This window comes from Pongo abelii, chromosome 8 (genome assembly GCF_028885655.2).
Source record: "Pongo abelii isolate AG06213 chromosome 8, NHGRI_mPonAbe1-v2.0_pri, whole genome shotgun sequence".
Classification (NCBI taxonomy): domain Eukaryota; kingdom Metazoa; phylum Chordata; class Mammalia; order Primates; family Hominidae; genus Pongo; species Pongo abelii.
Genome location: NC_071993.2, coordinates 51,786,057 through 51,800,403, shown reverse-complemented (window position 1 = coordinate 51,800,403; position 14,347 = coordinate 51,786,057). Strand labels below are relative to the sequence as shown.

The 14,347-nt window shown below is 47.3% G+C and overlaps 1 protein-coding gene and 2 pseudogenes across 1 annotated transcript; 1 reads left to right on the top strand and 2 right to left on the bottom strand.

Annotated features, from left to right (window-relative positions):
- The window catches only part of LOC100937133 (geranylgeranyl transferase type-1 subunit beta-like), a 382,799-nt pseudogene that overhangs the window by 95,769 nt on the left and 272,683 nt on the right, over positions 1 to 14,347 (bottom strand).
- The window catches only part of LOC100432020 (isoleucine--tRNA ligase, cytoplasmic-like), a 64,556-nt pseudogene that overhangs the window by 26,017 nt on the left and 24,192 nt on the right, over positions 1 to 14,347 (bottom strand).
- Positions 297 to 3,011, top strand: LOC103889395 (putative UPF0607 protein ENSP00000383144). The gene has a single exon (XM_054522202.2). It carries the CDS (start codon positions 725 to 727, stop codon positions 1,652 to 1,654), a length of 930 nt encoding a protein of 309 aa, XP_054378177.2. The 5' UTR covers positions 297 to 724; the 3' UTR covers positions 1,655 to 3,011.

The window sequence follows — 14,347 nt, the reverse complement described above, 5'->3', positions numbered from 1 at the left end:
GGTGCTAGCAAGTAGGTTGGCCAGGCGCCAGGCGGGAAGGGCTCTGGCGGATCAGCCCCCCACCCCCAACAGCCCCACAGGGGGGCCCATCCAGGGCCACACACCTGCCCCCAGGAGCAGGACGTCCCTGAGGCTAGAGTCCAGCTGGACAAGTGGAGGGATCTCAATCTTTGCCCTTTGACTCCTCTTGTAGGCACCCTTGCTGGGCTCCTAAGCAGTCCTCCTCACCCTGGCTCTGTCACCAGCCCTATGGTGATGTCATAAACTCCCAGGTGCCCAGTGTGCACCCGGCCACAGAGAAGTGGGTGACTTAGGAGTAACCTCTCCGCTTCTGACCCTTAGTTTCGTCTGTGCACAACTCGGTCAAAATGGGCAACTCACTATGCTTATTTTGTTCCTGGTTCCACCGCAGGTCCTGGCCACGCCATCGGCAACGTTCTCGTCTAAGCGTATTCTGTTCCTGGTTCCACCGCAGGTCCCGGTCACGCCAATGGCAACGTGCTCTTCTAACTAAGCGTATTTTGTTCCTGGTTCCACCACAGGTCCCTGCCATGCCATCGGCAACCTGCTCGTCTTGTCCGTGAGGCCTTCCCAGCTGGCCCGGCTCACCCCGTGGCTCCTGCACCTGTGCCTGCCCCGGGAACCTTGGGCCGTTTCCCACTCCTCTTCAACCGTCAGCGACATCTTGGGCCTTCTTTTCCAGTCAGGTGGGACGGCACCCCTAATGAGGCTGTGTCTTATCCCTCGGAACATGGGCACCCCACAGAAGGCCCTGCCTCCTGTGGTCTGGAGCACCCACTCGAGGAAGAAACCCGTGCTGTCTGCTCCCAACTCCATGATGTTTGGACACCCCAGCCCTGTGAGGATCCCTCGTCTCAGACGCAAGTTTAACCTCCGACTTCCTTCATTAGATGAGCAGGTGATCCCAGCCAGGTTCCTGAAGACAGAGGTGAGGGCAGAAGAGCCCAAAGACGCAACGGAGGTGAAAGACCAGGCAAAGACCCAGGGGCAGGACAAGAAAAGGGGCCCCTGTAGCAATGGGAAAGCAGCCTCCACCTCTAGGCCCCTGGAGACTCAGGGAAACCTCACTTCCTCCTGGTATAATCCCAGGCCCTTGGAGGGAAATGTCCACCTCAAGAGCTTGACAGAAAAAAAGCAGACTGACAAGGCCCAGGTGCATGCAGTGAGTTTCTACTCCAAGGGCCATGGAGTCGCCAGTTCACACAGCCCTGCTGGAGGCATCCTTCCCTTTGGGAAGCCTGGCCCATTTCCAACAGTGCTCCCTGCCCCAGTTCCAGGCTGCTCCCTGTGGCCAGAGAAGTCGGGCTTGAAGGTGCTGGGTAAAGACCACCTGCTCAGCTCTCCAGGTTTGCTGATGGTGGGGAAGGACAGGCAGCCCAAGTATCCTGCAGCTCTTGGATCAAGTAGGTCTTCTCCATCCACAGCTGCCGGCCACAGGTCCCGCAGGTCCCGCAAAAGAAAACTGCCAGGGCCACCGCTGCAGCTGCAACCGACCCCTTGCCTGAAAATGAGGTGGGATAGAGACGAGCAGCCCCCACCAGCTAAGCTTCCCCGTCTATCTCCTGAGGCACTGCGGGTCAAGCTTCCCAAAAAGAAGGACGCCTCCAGCAGGGCAACATGGATAAAAACATGAGGGTGGTTAAGTAGAACATAAAAATCCAGGAGATGAAAACAGCCGCTTGGGAGGAAAAAGAAGACACGGCAGGGCAGGCGTGGTGGCTCACGCCTGTAATCCAGCACTTTGGTAGGCCCAGGCGGGCGGATCAGGACGTCAAGAGATCAAGACCTGAGAAGCATCTCCACCTGGTCCCCGCATCATCTGGGAAGTGAAGAGCGCCTCTGCCCAGCGGCCCCACCGTCTGGGAAGTGAGAAGCGCCTCTGCCCAGCCGCCCTATCGTCTGGGAAGTGAGGAGCGCCTCTGCCCAGCCGCCCCACTGTCTGGGAAGTGAGGAGCGCCTCTGCCCAGCCGCCCCATCGTTTGGGAAGTGAGGAGCGCCTCTCCCCAGCTGCCCCACCGCCTGGGAAGTGAGGATCGCCTCTGCCCAGCACTCCCCCCAACCCCCTACCCCACCGCCTGGGAAGTGAGGAGCGCCTCTGCCTGGCTACCCCGCCGCCTGCGAAGTGAGGAGTGCCTCTGCCCGGCACCTAACAGTCTGGGAACTGAAGAGCACCTCTGCCTGGCCACAGCACCGTTTCGGAAGTGAGGAGGCCCCAGCCCAGCGGCTGCTGCATCTGGGAGGTCAGGAGTGCCTGTCAGGAATGCCCACTATCTGAGAAGTGAGGAGCTCCTCTGCCCTGCTCCCGCACCATCTGGGAAGTGAGGAGCGCCTCTGCCTGGAGCCCAACTGTCTGGTAAGTGAGAAGCGCCTCTGCCTGGCCGCCCTACCATCTGGGAAGTGAGGAATGAGCCTGTGCCCTGCCCCCCTACCGTCTGGGAAATGAGGAACGCCTCTGCCAGGCAATCCCACCATCTGGGAAGTGAGAAGCGCCTCTGCCTAATCTCACTGTCTGGGAAGTGAGGAGCACCTCTGCCCTGCTCCCGCACCATCTGGGAAGTGAGGAGCGCCTCTGCCCAATCTTACCCTCTGCGAAGTGAGGAGCGCCTCTGCCCTGCCCCCACACCGTGTGCACAGCAAGGAGCGCCTTTGCCCAATCCGACCATCTGGGAAGTGAGGAGCGCCTCTGCCCTGCCCCCACACCGTCTGCGAAGTGAGGAGCGCCTCTGCCCTGCCACCGCCCCACTGGGAAGTGAAGAGCACCTCTGCCCAGCAGCCACCTTGTCTGGGAAGTGAGGAGCACCTCTGCCCAGCAGCAGCCACGTCTGGGAGGTCAGGAGCGCCTGTGCCCGGCTGCCCCACCATCTGAGAAGTGAGGGGCGCCTCTGCCCGGCTGCTGTGCAACCCTACAAGTGTGACGTGACAGCCTTGTATGTGATCTTTCTGCCCTCCCCAAGTTTGCATTTTCGACATTAAAGTTTACTTTTATTTATTTATTTATTCATTCATTTATTTTTAGACGGAGTCTCGCTCTGTTGCCCAGGCTGGAGTGCAATGGTGTGATCTGGGCTCACTCTAACCTCCGCCCTCAGGGTTCAAGCGATTCTCCTGCCTCAGGAATAAATAGGAGCCTTATACGGAGTAAAGGAAACAGGATAAAAAGAATTAAAGTTGGAGCCGTTCCACTTTTATATTATTTAACTAATATCTGAATTGATAGGAACATAAACAATTACTTGCACGTTTTCCTCTCAATGCTAAGTTAAAGTATTTTTTGTGATGTACATGTATTTACTTAGACAAGTATTAGCTGAAGAACCTCCCCATTACTCACAATTATGGCAATCCACATTAAGATAACGTATGTCTTACTCTGAACTGTAGATCCTCATTCTAGAGCCAAGGGCCCTGACATATATTGTACTGCCAGAGATTGTAAGAATCAATCTAGTGTTTCTTAGTCCTTACTTAACATGTATAAGCTAACAGGATTTCTGAAAAGGAACTAGAACTATAAGGTGTTATAAAACTTCTATTTTTGGCAGACTAATACAGAATAGACATAAATGGAGGATGCTGCAGCAAGTAGGTGCCAAAGGCAGCTCATAGGCCAAAGGGTACTAGAAACAAGCCAATCATCTTACTGTAAGTCTGCAAAGAGAAAGCAGAACACTAAACAAGGTTTCTAGGGCCATGGCACAATCCTCCATCCCATTTTCACCCTAATGAGTAAAAAGGAAACGTAAACATTAAACTGCTAAAATAAGTCTTTATCATTAAAAAATAAGTTTATTAAAAAGAGGCTATCTTCAAAGAGCATGCAGCATATAGACAGGACAGGAGACAGAGAAAGGAGAAAGGAGAAAGGGCCACGACCACAGGCCATCCACGGTCGGTGCCACCAGGGTGGCCCTGCAGGTGAGTGCAGGAGGCCTGGCCAGGATGTGCACCTGCTGTCCCACTGACTATCCCCACCTGAGGCGAGCTGATAGGAAGGTAGAGCTTAACTGTAGGACCCGAAGGATGAAGGTAGAATGGATCTACCCACAACAGACAGAAACAGTCGCTAACCAAAAACTTTAAAGTACCTTTAAATAAGATTTCTTATGTTAAAAAAGTATATACTGTGTATTAAAAAAATACCAATTCATTGTAGGAAAAAAGATAATGAAAAAATTTCAATCATAATTAAGTTATCCAGAGACAACTACTGTAAGCATCTTAGTGTATGTCCTTCTAGATATTTGTGTGTGAGATACATCTGCACAAAAATGAAATTACAGTTGTGTTGCAGGCTTTTATTATTAATGCCTTTTAAGACATGACTGGCCAGGTGTGGTGGTTCACACCTGTAACACCAGTGCTTTGAGAGGCTGAGGACGGTGGATCACCTGAGGTCAGGAGTTTGAGACCAGCCTGGCTAACATGGTGAAACCCTCTCTCTGCTAAAAATACAAAAATTAGCCAGGCGTGGTGGCGCACACTTGTAATCCAGCTACTGGGGAGGTTGAGGCAGGAGAACCACTTGAACCCGGGAGGCAGAGGTTGCAGTGGGCTATCATGCCACTGCACTCCAGCCTGGGTGACAAGGGTGAAACTCCGTCTCAAAAAAAAAAAAAAAAAAAAAGACATGACTAATGGGTAGTGGGAGCCTTCATTGGGCCTGCGGTAAAGAGACCTTGCTCTCTCTATTATGCATCATTGTTATTTATGTGCCTGGCTTAAGTCCTGAGACCAGGACCTATGCTCTGCTCATCGTAAACCCCTAACAGCTACAGAGGAGTTCTGTCCACAGTAAATAATATCTAACTCCCTTGTGGTAGAAGGAAGTACCCCTCTCAATATTAAAGCCGTATCTGCCATTATTTTTATAAAATATTTGCATGATTTTATTTTGAATTTTAAGAGGTCTGCTCAGTGTAGTCCCTGTTTGTGCCCTGACATTCTCCCTCCAATATGACATGTACATAATTGTGTTGTGAAAATAATGCAAAATGACTTTTAGAACTTATAGATCCCTATCCCTCAAATGATAAATATACTTAAAATGCAATGTAAAAGGAAAAGAAAAACAAAGCTTCAAAAACTGAGAGCAATTGAAAATGTTCTCCCTTCTCGCTATTCTCATATTTCTTCTACTTTCAAACTTCATACACTTTTTGCTTTTCCCACCAGCAGTCTGCACGTACCTTTAATTTTCTGCGGTTCATTGTAACATACCAATTGGTCAGACTATCTACAAACTTGACCAGGCGAGGCACCACAGTATAAAGCCTATAAGCTAAAAGTAAGACAAGTCAATCAGGCAGCAAGTGGGTTAACCAGGCATCTGGGGTGGGGAGAGGGCTGGATACAACAAAGAAGGGGCAGCTCCTTCCATCCAAGTGCCTCCACTTACTAAGGAGGAAAGAACCAAAATGAAGCAATCACACAATGACTGTTTGTTGAGGATGTGCTACATGGCAGTCAGAGTGTTTAGGGGTGCACACAAAAAAATCACCACGTGAGCCACATGCGAATTCCCATTGGTCAGTGAGAAAAGCCACAAACTCCAGTATGTGTGGATCAAAGTCCAAGGCTGCCCACTACGCAACTGTCGGAAATGCCGTTTACTCCGAGTTGTGCAATTTGACAGCATCAACAATGCCCAACTTCTTTCCATTGTCTTACACTGTACTTCAACTAAAAGACAAAAAGCACAAATCAGATGCTAAGAGGCACAGCATAGGCCAGCGATTCTCAAACAAAAGCAATTTTTCCCCATGGGAAACATCTGTCAATGTTTGGAGAAACATTTTGCTTGTCACAACTTGGAGGGTAGCACGATGCTACTGGAATCTAATGGGTAGACCCAGACATGCTGCTCAGTTATAATGCACAGCACAGCCCCACCACAGAGGATGACCTGGCCCAAACTGTCCATAGTGCTGCAGTTAAGAAACTCTGGCACAGGCTAGGAATAAAATAGAACTGGCCTTCTAAACGTAAGTCGAGTAAAAGCAGCATCAGAGGTAGTGAAGCTCTTGAGGAATTAGGAGGATTTGAAGGGTTCCCTGAGAAACTCAGAGATCAAGTAGGAAAGAAAGGGTGTTTAGCCAATTGTCTGAGGCAAGGCTTATTTTACGGATTCTCATTCACCTCCCCTTTAATTAATACTCTTTGTTATATAAAAACAAACATCAAAAACAAAAAGAATAAGACCAATACTTAGAAACAAATACAACTTATAGTAATGAAAAGAGTCCAGGGAGTGTTAATGAGGCTTCTGGTCTAAGCTAAGAGATGAGAAGTTGCAATGGGTAGAGCTGCTCTCTGCTGCTTTTCAGGAAGACCAGAACTCAGGTGCCAGTGGGCTGAGCCCCAGGCCAGAATCGTTAGCTGGTCACACTTTCTTCTACAGGTGATTTCAGTAACTGAGACCTGTCTAAATGATTTCTAGGGTTCACAGCACTTTTTACCTTCCAGGAAGCCCAGGTTTTCTATGTTCTTGTTTCAACTCTGAGGGAGTAAATGAACCCAAATGAACCCCACATACAATGAATAAACATATAACACACAGGGGCAGCAGCAGCAGCCACTACCCAGGCCACCACCACCCTGTGAGGCAGGTCCTCTCACACCCACAGTGCTGCTGAGGGAGTGGAGGACATGAAGCTGACAGGCCGGCAGAACCGGGACTTAAACACGACCCACAAAACGTGGCTGCCGACCTCTAGTTTCCAGGCAGACCAGGCTCCAGCCAGGATGCACACTCTCCAGACCCAGCTTCACAGGAGGTCATGGCAGCTGGTGCCCAAATACTGAAGGGGGTCCGGGCAACAATCCCCACGTTTCCCACCCACTCGTATCACTCAGGAGGGAAAAGCGGACACAGGTGTGAGCATGTCTGGGGAGAGTGTGCTGGGCTGCCAGTGCTGCCCTCCCCAGGGCAGCACTCAGCCTCACGCTCACTTCCATCTTCAACTATGTCTATCTGAGCAACAACAGCTGGACTGTCGTGATCCTTCTACATGTTTAACAAGGTGGACAAATCCTGTAGCAGTCCTTGTGTGCTAAATGGGGCAGCACCGCCTACTCCAGGGAGCAGCATGTGCCCGTATCTAGGCTAATGGTGAATCCCAGGTCTGTGGCGGCCGCTGCTCCTGCCCAACAGCAGCAGTAACCACAGAGCCCTGTAAGGGTGGATTTGCCTTGCCCTCTTTTGCCCTCACTGTGACCCAGGGCCTCTGTCCACCCACTTTTAACTGATTGTCTGAGGTGTCCTAGATTTCTTACCTGGACCTATGGTTGTGACTATCTCAAACCTTAAGGAAGCCAACATAATGTACTTTTTGAATCTCTGTGAAATTACCCAACAAACTCACTGTTGTTAGTTAATAGAAATACAGCAAAATGTCCATTTCATTATTGCTCTTCTGACTTTTCTAATTTTTCTGGAAAAGAAGGGGTCTATTTAGTAATGAAAATAGATCTAAAAATAAGTTATAAATGCATTAATAACAAGTATTATTTATTGAGTACCTATCATCTGCCAGCTACTTTATGTAAATCATCTCTACTTAAGCCTTACAAACACTACTGGGCATTCTGCAGATAAACTGAAGGTCAAGATAGACTGAATAAGAGTGGCATCTGATGGCACAATGGGGTGATTATAGTCAATAATTTCTTGTACATTTAAAAACAACTAAAAGGGTATAACTGAGATGTTTGCAACACAAAGATATGATAAATGCTTGAGGTGATGGATATCGCATTTACCCTGATATGATTATTACACACTGTATGCCTATATAAAAATATCTCCTGTACCCCATAAATATATACATCTACTAAGTACCCATTTAAAAAAAAGAAAATTGATGGTCAGACTTCAGGCAACTCTCTGGATTGGGAACAAGTGGTAGAGTTGGGCTCTGAACCTATGGCTATCCAGCTCTAAAGCTCTTCTGTGGAGGGTTGAGACCACGAGGACAACCCCTAAAGACAGAATTCCCCAGGGCTTTTTTTTAAGATGGAGTTTCGCTCTTATTGCCCAGGCAGTGGTGCAATCTTGACTCACTGCAGCCTCCGCCTCCCAGATTCAAGCAATTCTCCTGCCTCAGTCTCCTGAGTAGCTGGGATTACAGGAGCCCGCCTCCATGGCCAGCTAAATTTTTTTTTTTTAAATATATTTTTAGTAGAGACAGGGTTTCGCCATGTTGGCCAGGCTGGTCTCAAACTCCTGACCTAAGGTGACCTGCCTGCGTTGGCCTCCCTCCCAAAATGCTGGGGATTACAGGCGTGAGCCACCACACCAGGTCAGAAGTCCCCAGGGCCTTGAAACAACGATATCACGACAATTCACAAGCCTTAACAAAACTATATGAGAGGTAAAAGGAAACAATTATTTAATTTTCTGTCTCTCTCAATATTTCCACTACTAAATATCAAAAGGGCAGTTACAAAGAGAATAGTCCTTATTCCCGGGAGGACAGACCAAGAGAGACTCACCTGCCATTTCAGTCTCAAAGAAGCCAATGAGGGACTGCATGAAGGACAGGATCCACCAGTCTGTAATGTTGGGGCTTTCTCTAACCATGTTCTCATTGTAGAGAAATTCTATTTCTTCCTCCTAGGAAGGAACAATTAATGAAACACTGGCACACTTGGGGAGAAAGTTACTATCAGGAAATAAACTTCTTAAATTACTTAAACAAAAACAAAAAGAAAAAATCCCAGACCCTACTGGCAATGTGAATTTCTGATTTTCAGCAATATTTTCAAGGTAAGCACCAATGTGGCACATTAAGTCCTCAATTAATTAATTATGTTTTTGAGTAAACTGAAGAGAGTTTAGGAAAACATTACTTCTCTGCACCAAAGAGTAATTATGAATTGAGAGAGATTCTAAAATCTTGTCAGAAAAGTGTAGGGTTTAGTTACTTTAAACCTCAGGAAGGAAGGACAGTAAAACTGTCTAGGATTGAATGATTGTCCACAAACTGAAAATGAGTACTGGGAAATAATTTCCATGCTAAGGCTGTTCTTTTTACCCAGAAAGTTCTATCCCACTCTTTTTGCTTTGCAAAATCCTCCTTGATCTTAAGTCCTTGCTTCACAAACAGAACTCATGTCCTGCTTTGTTTCTCTGGCAGCACCACAACCAGGCTAGCAGGGCAGTGATAATGTGACTCTTCCTCTGGGTTTAAGCCCCTGATCATGGAGTCTGTGTCTTGCTGGTATGTTCAGATGGACCCTGGCTGTGGGGAACTTTGACCCCACCTGTATTCCTGAGTCCCACACCAGTGGAGGCCTGCAGAGTGCACCTGCCCAAGGACTGTTTGCCCTACTTGGCAGAGAACCACATGCAGGACAGGTGGCAGGGCTGCAGAGAGGAGGAATGCTGGGAGCCTGGGGAAGATGACTGCCCTTCTCAATTCCTGGGGAAAGGCTACTCTGAGTGCCTCAGGTGAACATGATGTGTCCTCATTAGAAGAACAACCAGAGCCCAAGGGGAGCAGAAGTGACCTGCCTGCTGGAGTGAGATAACAAGAGTTCATTTTTCCAACCAGCTTTTTCAACTGCTCAAGCAGGAATAATATCTCATTTTCATTCAACAGTTATTTACTTACAAGCAATTTACTTGTAAGGTGCTGGAGATCAGGTGTGCGTATCGGAACTCTGACCCCAAATCAGGTCTTGAAAGCCCATACAGGAACATGTGCAATGAAGGTGATAGACCCTGACAGTGGTCAGTTGTGGGGCATGGAAGGTGGCTCTAGAACAAGGGCTTCTCAGGTGAGAAAGTAACTCCTGGGTGTGGAGGTAACTGCCATTGAAGTACACTTCCACATACATCACAACTATTATTTGTGACCCTAACAACCCACTGAAAACTCCATTGAGAACTGCTATCACTCTCAGATTAGCCCATATGCCACCCCACTGAGGGGCCTTCTCTGACCACCCATCTCAAGTGGCCAGCCCTAGCTAGCCTGTGACTCCGCCTTCACTGGGTGCTCTCTCTAAAAGTTGCTGACTCTTTACTCTCTCTCCCAATTCCCACTCCACTGGTTCCATAAGGGGAGGGGTGTCTCACCCAACATGGTGTTTCTGGTACCAACAACTGGCTGACTAGGCTGGGCGCTGTGGCTCATGCCTGTAATCCCAGCACTTTTGGGAGGCCAAGAAGGGTGGATCACCTGAGGTCTGGAGTTAAAAACCAGCCTGGCCAACATGATGAAACCAAGTCTCCACTAAAAATACAAAACAATTAGCCAGGCATGGTGGTGGGTGCCTCTAATCCCAGCTACTGGGGAGGCTGAGGCAGTGCCTCAACCCAGGAGGCAGAGGTTGCAGTGAGCAGAGATCGTGCTACTGCAATCCAGTCTGGACGACAAGACTGAGACTCCGCCTCAAAAAAAAAACAAAAAAAAAAAACAGAACTGGGCGACTAAACAACTATAGGACATAACTCTTTTGCAGGCTAGGGCCCATGGTCTTGGCACAGCCCGGACCCTAGATACCTTCTGCACCTGCATGTATGGCCTCCCCATGGCTCTAAGTTACCCCAGCATCAGGCAGCAGAGAACAGCAGCCCTAAAGTCTCACGCAGAGCTCCACCTCACAGCTTGGTGAAGGGAGTGCCGTGGAGACACGGCAGGTACATGTGCAGCCCCCTACAGCTCATACCTTCTGGAGCCTCAGGTGGTTCTGGATTAAGAAGTGATAGGCATTGTACCATGGGAGCAGTACATCCTTAAGGATGTCCCGCACACCCTCCTCTTTAAAGCGGAGGTTTTCTGCTCTCACCACAGGGGAGTTAATCAGATATAATCTGGAAAAGAGAGAAAAATTAGACAGAAAAGATACTTAGACAGTAAACCAATTATTACTACTAAACATATTGAGAGAGCAAGATGAAAATCAGTCCTGTTTTTTACAAAAGGGGGAAACTATGAATACTCTTTGAATGGTCAATCTAAAACTCACAAAACTCACTCTCACTTTCTGTAAGAGACCTAGCAAATTATAAAAGACGTATATAATCTGACACCAAAATATGGCACTGTATAGCACAGAAATGCATCTTATGCCACTCTCACTGCAGGACCAATGGGGTACACCAGCACTAAGAGAAAGGCTGGCCTGGTCCTCGTCAAGAACCACTGTGTCCTTCTCACGGACATGACCTGCATCTGCTGCTTGCAGAGACAGGGACTCACAAGGAAGAGCCTGCCTTCACAGAACAGTCTTGACATCTGGCGGGCAGAGGTTAGGGATGCTGCTAAACATCCTACAAAGAACTACCACCACAAAGAATTACACAGCCCAAATGGCCAGCAGTGCCAAGGGTGAGTCTAAGAGACAGCGGAGAGTTGGGGGAGAGCCCCACTAATGGCTCCTGGGCAACACAGGTACTGTGTGAAGGTGCTGAGTCACAGGCCTGGGCACTGGTCTCATGCCTAGGACATAGGGACGCTGAACAAGATCTCTAGGTCCCTTTCAACTTGAACACTGTGTGCTTTCATGATTACAACTACCTCAAGCAGTGGCTCAAATTTCTCCAAAAGCTTTTCGATATGAGTATTTTTATTACCTCTGGCATAGATATATCTCACATGGCTCTGTAAGTACAAAATTAAAATAAATGATGAAAGAGAATTCTAATACCAACAAGACAGGGAACCTAGAAAGGAACCTAGAAGTAAGGCAGAGGCAATCAGCATCTAGCCTGGGGAGGACTTGGACAGCTCAACAACACCCAACACAGGTCCTCTTCCTCAAACAGACCTCTAGGTTTAAAAATGCCTTTATTATTTAGAAAACTATTTTGGGGGTTTAAAATCAACAACCATACCAACATAACATCCAAATAACAGAGATATGTTGCTAAAAATCTAACTATAAACCAAATCTAAGAATAGTGACTAATAGTATAGGAGATGCTTACATAAAAACACAATAGATACACACAAGGCAAAGCACTGGTTTATACCTGAGGGCATCAGCACCATACTTCTGGATGATGGAAACTGGATCTGGTTAATTCTTTTTCCATTTGCTCATTTTTTGGCCATCACTTGTAAAACAAAAGGGAGATGCCAATTAAGTAACTCAGTATCACAGATGATCTTGTTTTAAGGATACAAATCATTTGCAAACAGGAATACACAAAAGGAAATGGGAAGGAGTAACTTAGAAGTTAGTGCTAATAGGCCGGGCACGGTGGCTCACACCTGTAATCCCAGCACTTTGGGAGGCTGAGGCAGGTGGATCGCCTGAGGTCAGGAGTTCGAGACCAGCCTGGCCAAAATGGTGAAACCCTGTCTCTAGCATAAATATAACAATTAGCTGGGCGTGGCAGTGCACACTTGTAATCCCCACTACTGGGGAGGCTAGGGCGGGAGAATTGCCTGAACCTGTGAGGCAGAGACTGAAGTGAGCCAAGATCGCGCCACTGCACTCTAGCCTGGGTAGCAGAGCAAGACTCTGTCTCAAAAAAGAAACAAACAAACAGTGTTAAGGTACAATGGTAAGATATTTTGTTAATATTTGCAAACTTCATTTTGAATATCATAGTAAGTCCAGGAGGAAGCTTCAGGGCAGACTGAAGAAGAAAGATGTGCCAGAATATATCTCAGAGAAATGAAAATTTACATTATCATAAAAACCTATAATCAATTGTTCACAACAGCTTTATTCATAATTGCCAAATGTTAGAAGCAACCCAGATGTCCTTCAAGAGGTGGATGATCAAACAAACCATGGCATACCCATAATACAGAATGCTATTTATCCATGGAAAGGGACGAACTATTGGTATGTGCAGTCATCTGAAATCCCAATGGAATTATGTGGATTTAAAAAAAGCCAGCTGGGTGTGGTGGCTCATGCCTGTAATACTAGCACTTTGGGAGGCCGAGGCAGGTGGATCGCCTGAGCTCAGGAGCTCAAGACCAGCCTGCCAACATGGTGAAACCCTGTCTCTACCAAAAATACAAAATATTAGTTGGGTGTGGTGGTTCATGCCTGTGGTCCCAGCTACTCGGGAGGCTGAGATGGGAGAATCGCTTGAGCCCAGGAGATGGAGGCTGCAGTGAGCCGAGATCACGCCACTGCACTCCAGCCTGGGTGACAGAGTGAGACTCTGTCTCAAAAAAAAGAAAAAAAAAGCCGATTCCCCCAAGTTAGTTACTGTATAATTCTATTTATATAACATTCTGGAAACGACAAAATTACAGAGATGGAGAAAAAACCAGTGTTTGCCAGGGATTGGGGATGACAGTGGGAAGGCAGGAGGGGAAGGCAATGCAGGAAGGAGCCTTTGATGTTGAATTCATTCAGTACTTTCACTGTGCTGCTGGATACAGGATCCTACACATGATAGCTGTGTACATGTAAATGCATATAAGCAACTAAGTATATGTAAATCTAGGGAAATATGAGTAAGATTAGTGGGCTATATCAATATCCTGGTTGTCATACACACTGTAATTTCACAAAATGTGACCACTGGGGGAAACTGGGCAAAGAATTTAAGGGATCTCTATTATTTTTCATGACTGCATGCAAATCCACAATGATCTCAATACAATTTCCCCCTTTTTTTTTGAGATGGAGCCTCACTCTATCACCGAGGCTGGAGTGCAGTGGCATGATCTTGGCTCACTCTAACCTCTGCCTCCCAGGTTCAAACGATTCTTGTGCCTCAGCCTCCCAAGCAGCTGGGGTTGCAGTTGTGTGCCACTGCACCCACTAATTTTGTATTTTTAGTAGAGACGGGAGTTTTATCAAGTTGGCCAGGCTGGTCTCCAACTCCTGACCTCAGGTGATCCGCCCACCATGGCCTCCCAAAGTGCTGGGATTACAAGCATGAGCCATGGCACCCAGCCCTCAATACAATTTTCAATTAAAAAAAAAAAAAGTAGCACACATACTACAGAGGCAGACTGCCTGGGTTCAAAATTTGCATTTACCACTCATTTGCTGTGTGTCCTTTGACAAGTTACTTTTTCCTGTCCCTCAGATTCCTCAAAGGTCACAATGGGATTATAGGACCCATCTCAAATGGTTCTGGGGATTAAATGAGCTAAAATGTGAAAATGCACACAGTGGGGCCTGGCAAAAAATAAGGATGCACAAAATGTTAGGTGACATCCTCTTCCTCCTCACAGCATATACAGCAGGATTTCTTTGTGGGTAAATATTTCATTTTAAAATTTTTACTTATGTTTACTTTTATTCTTAATGACTAGAGGTAATAAAGTAAAGGAAAAATGAGACCTCCTTACAATAGCAAAAAGTGGGAAATAATGCCCATTGGGAGGAAGTTTCAGATGAGGGC

Coding starts and splice junctions, on each gene's coding strand:
- LOC103889395 (XM_054522202.2), top strand. CDS start 725: ATGAGGCTGTGTCTTATCCCTCGGAACATGGGCACCCCACAGAAGGCC.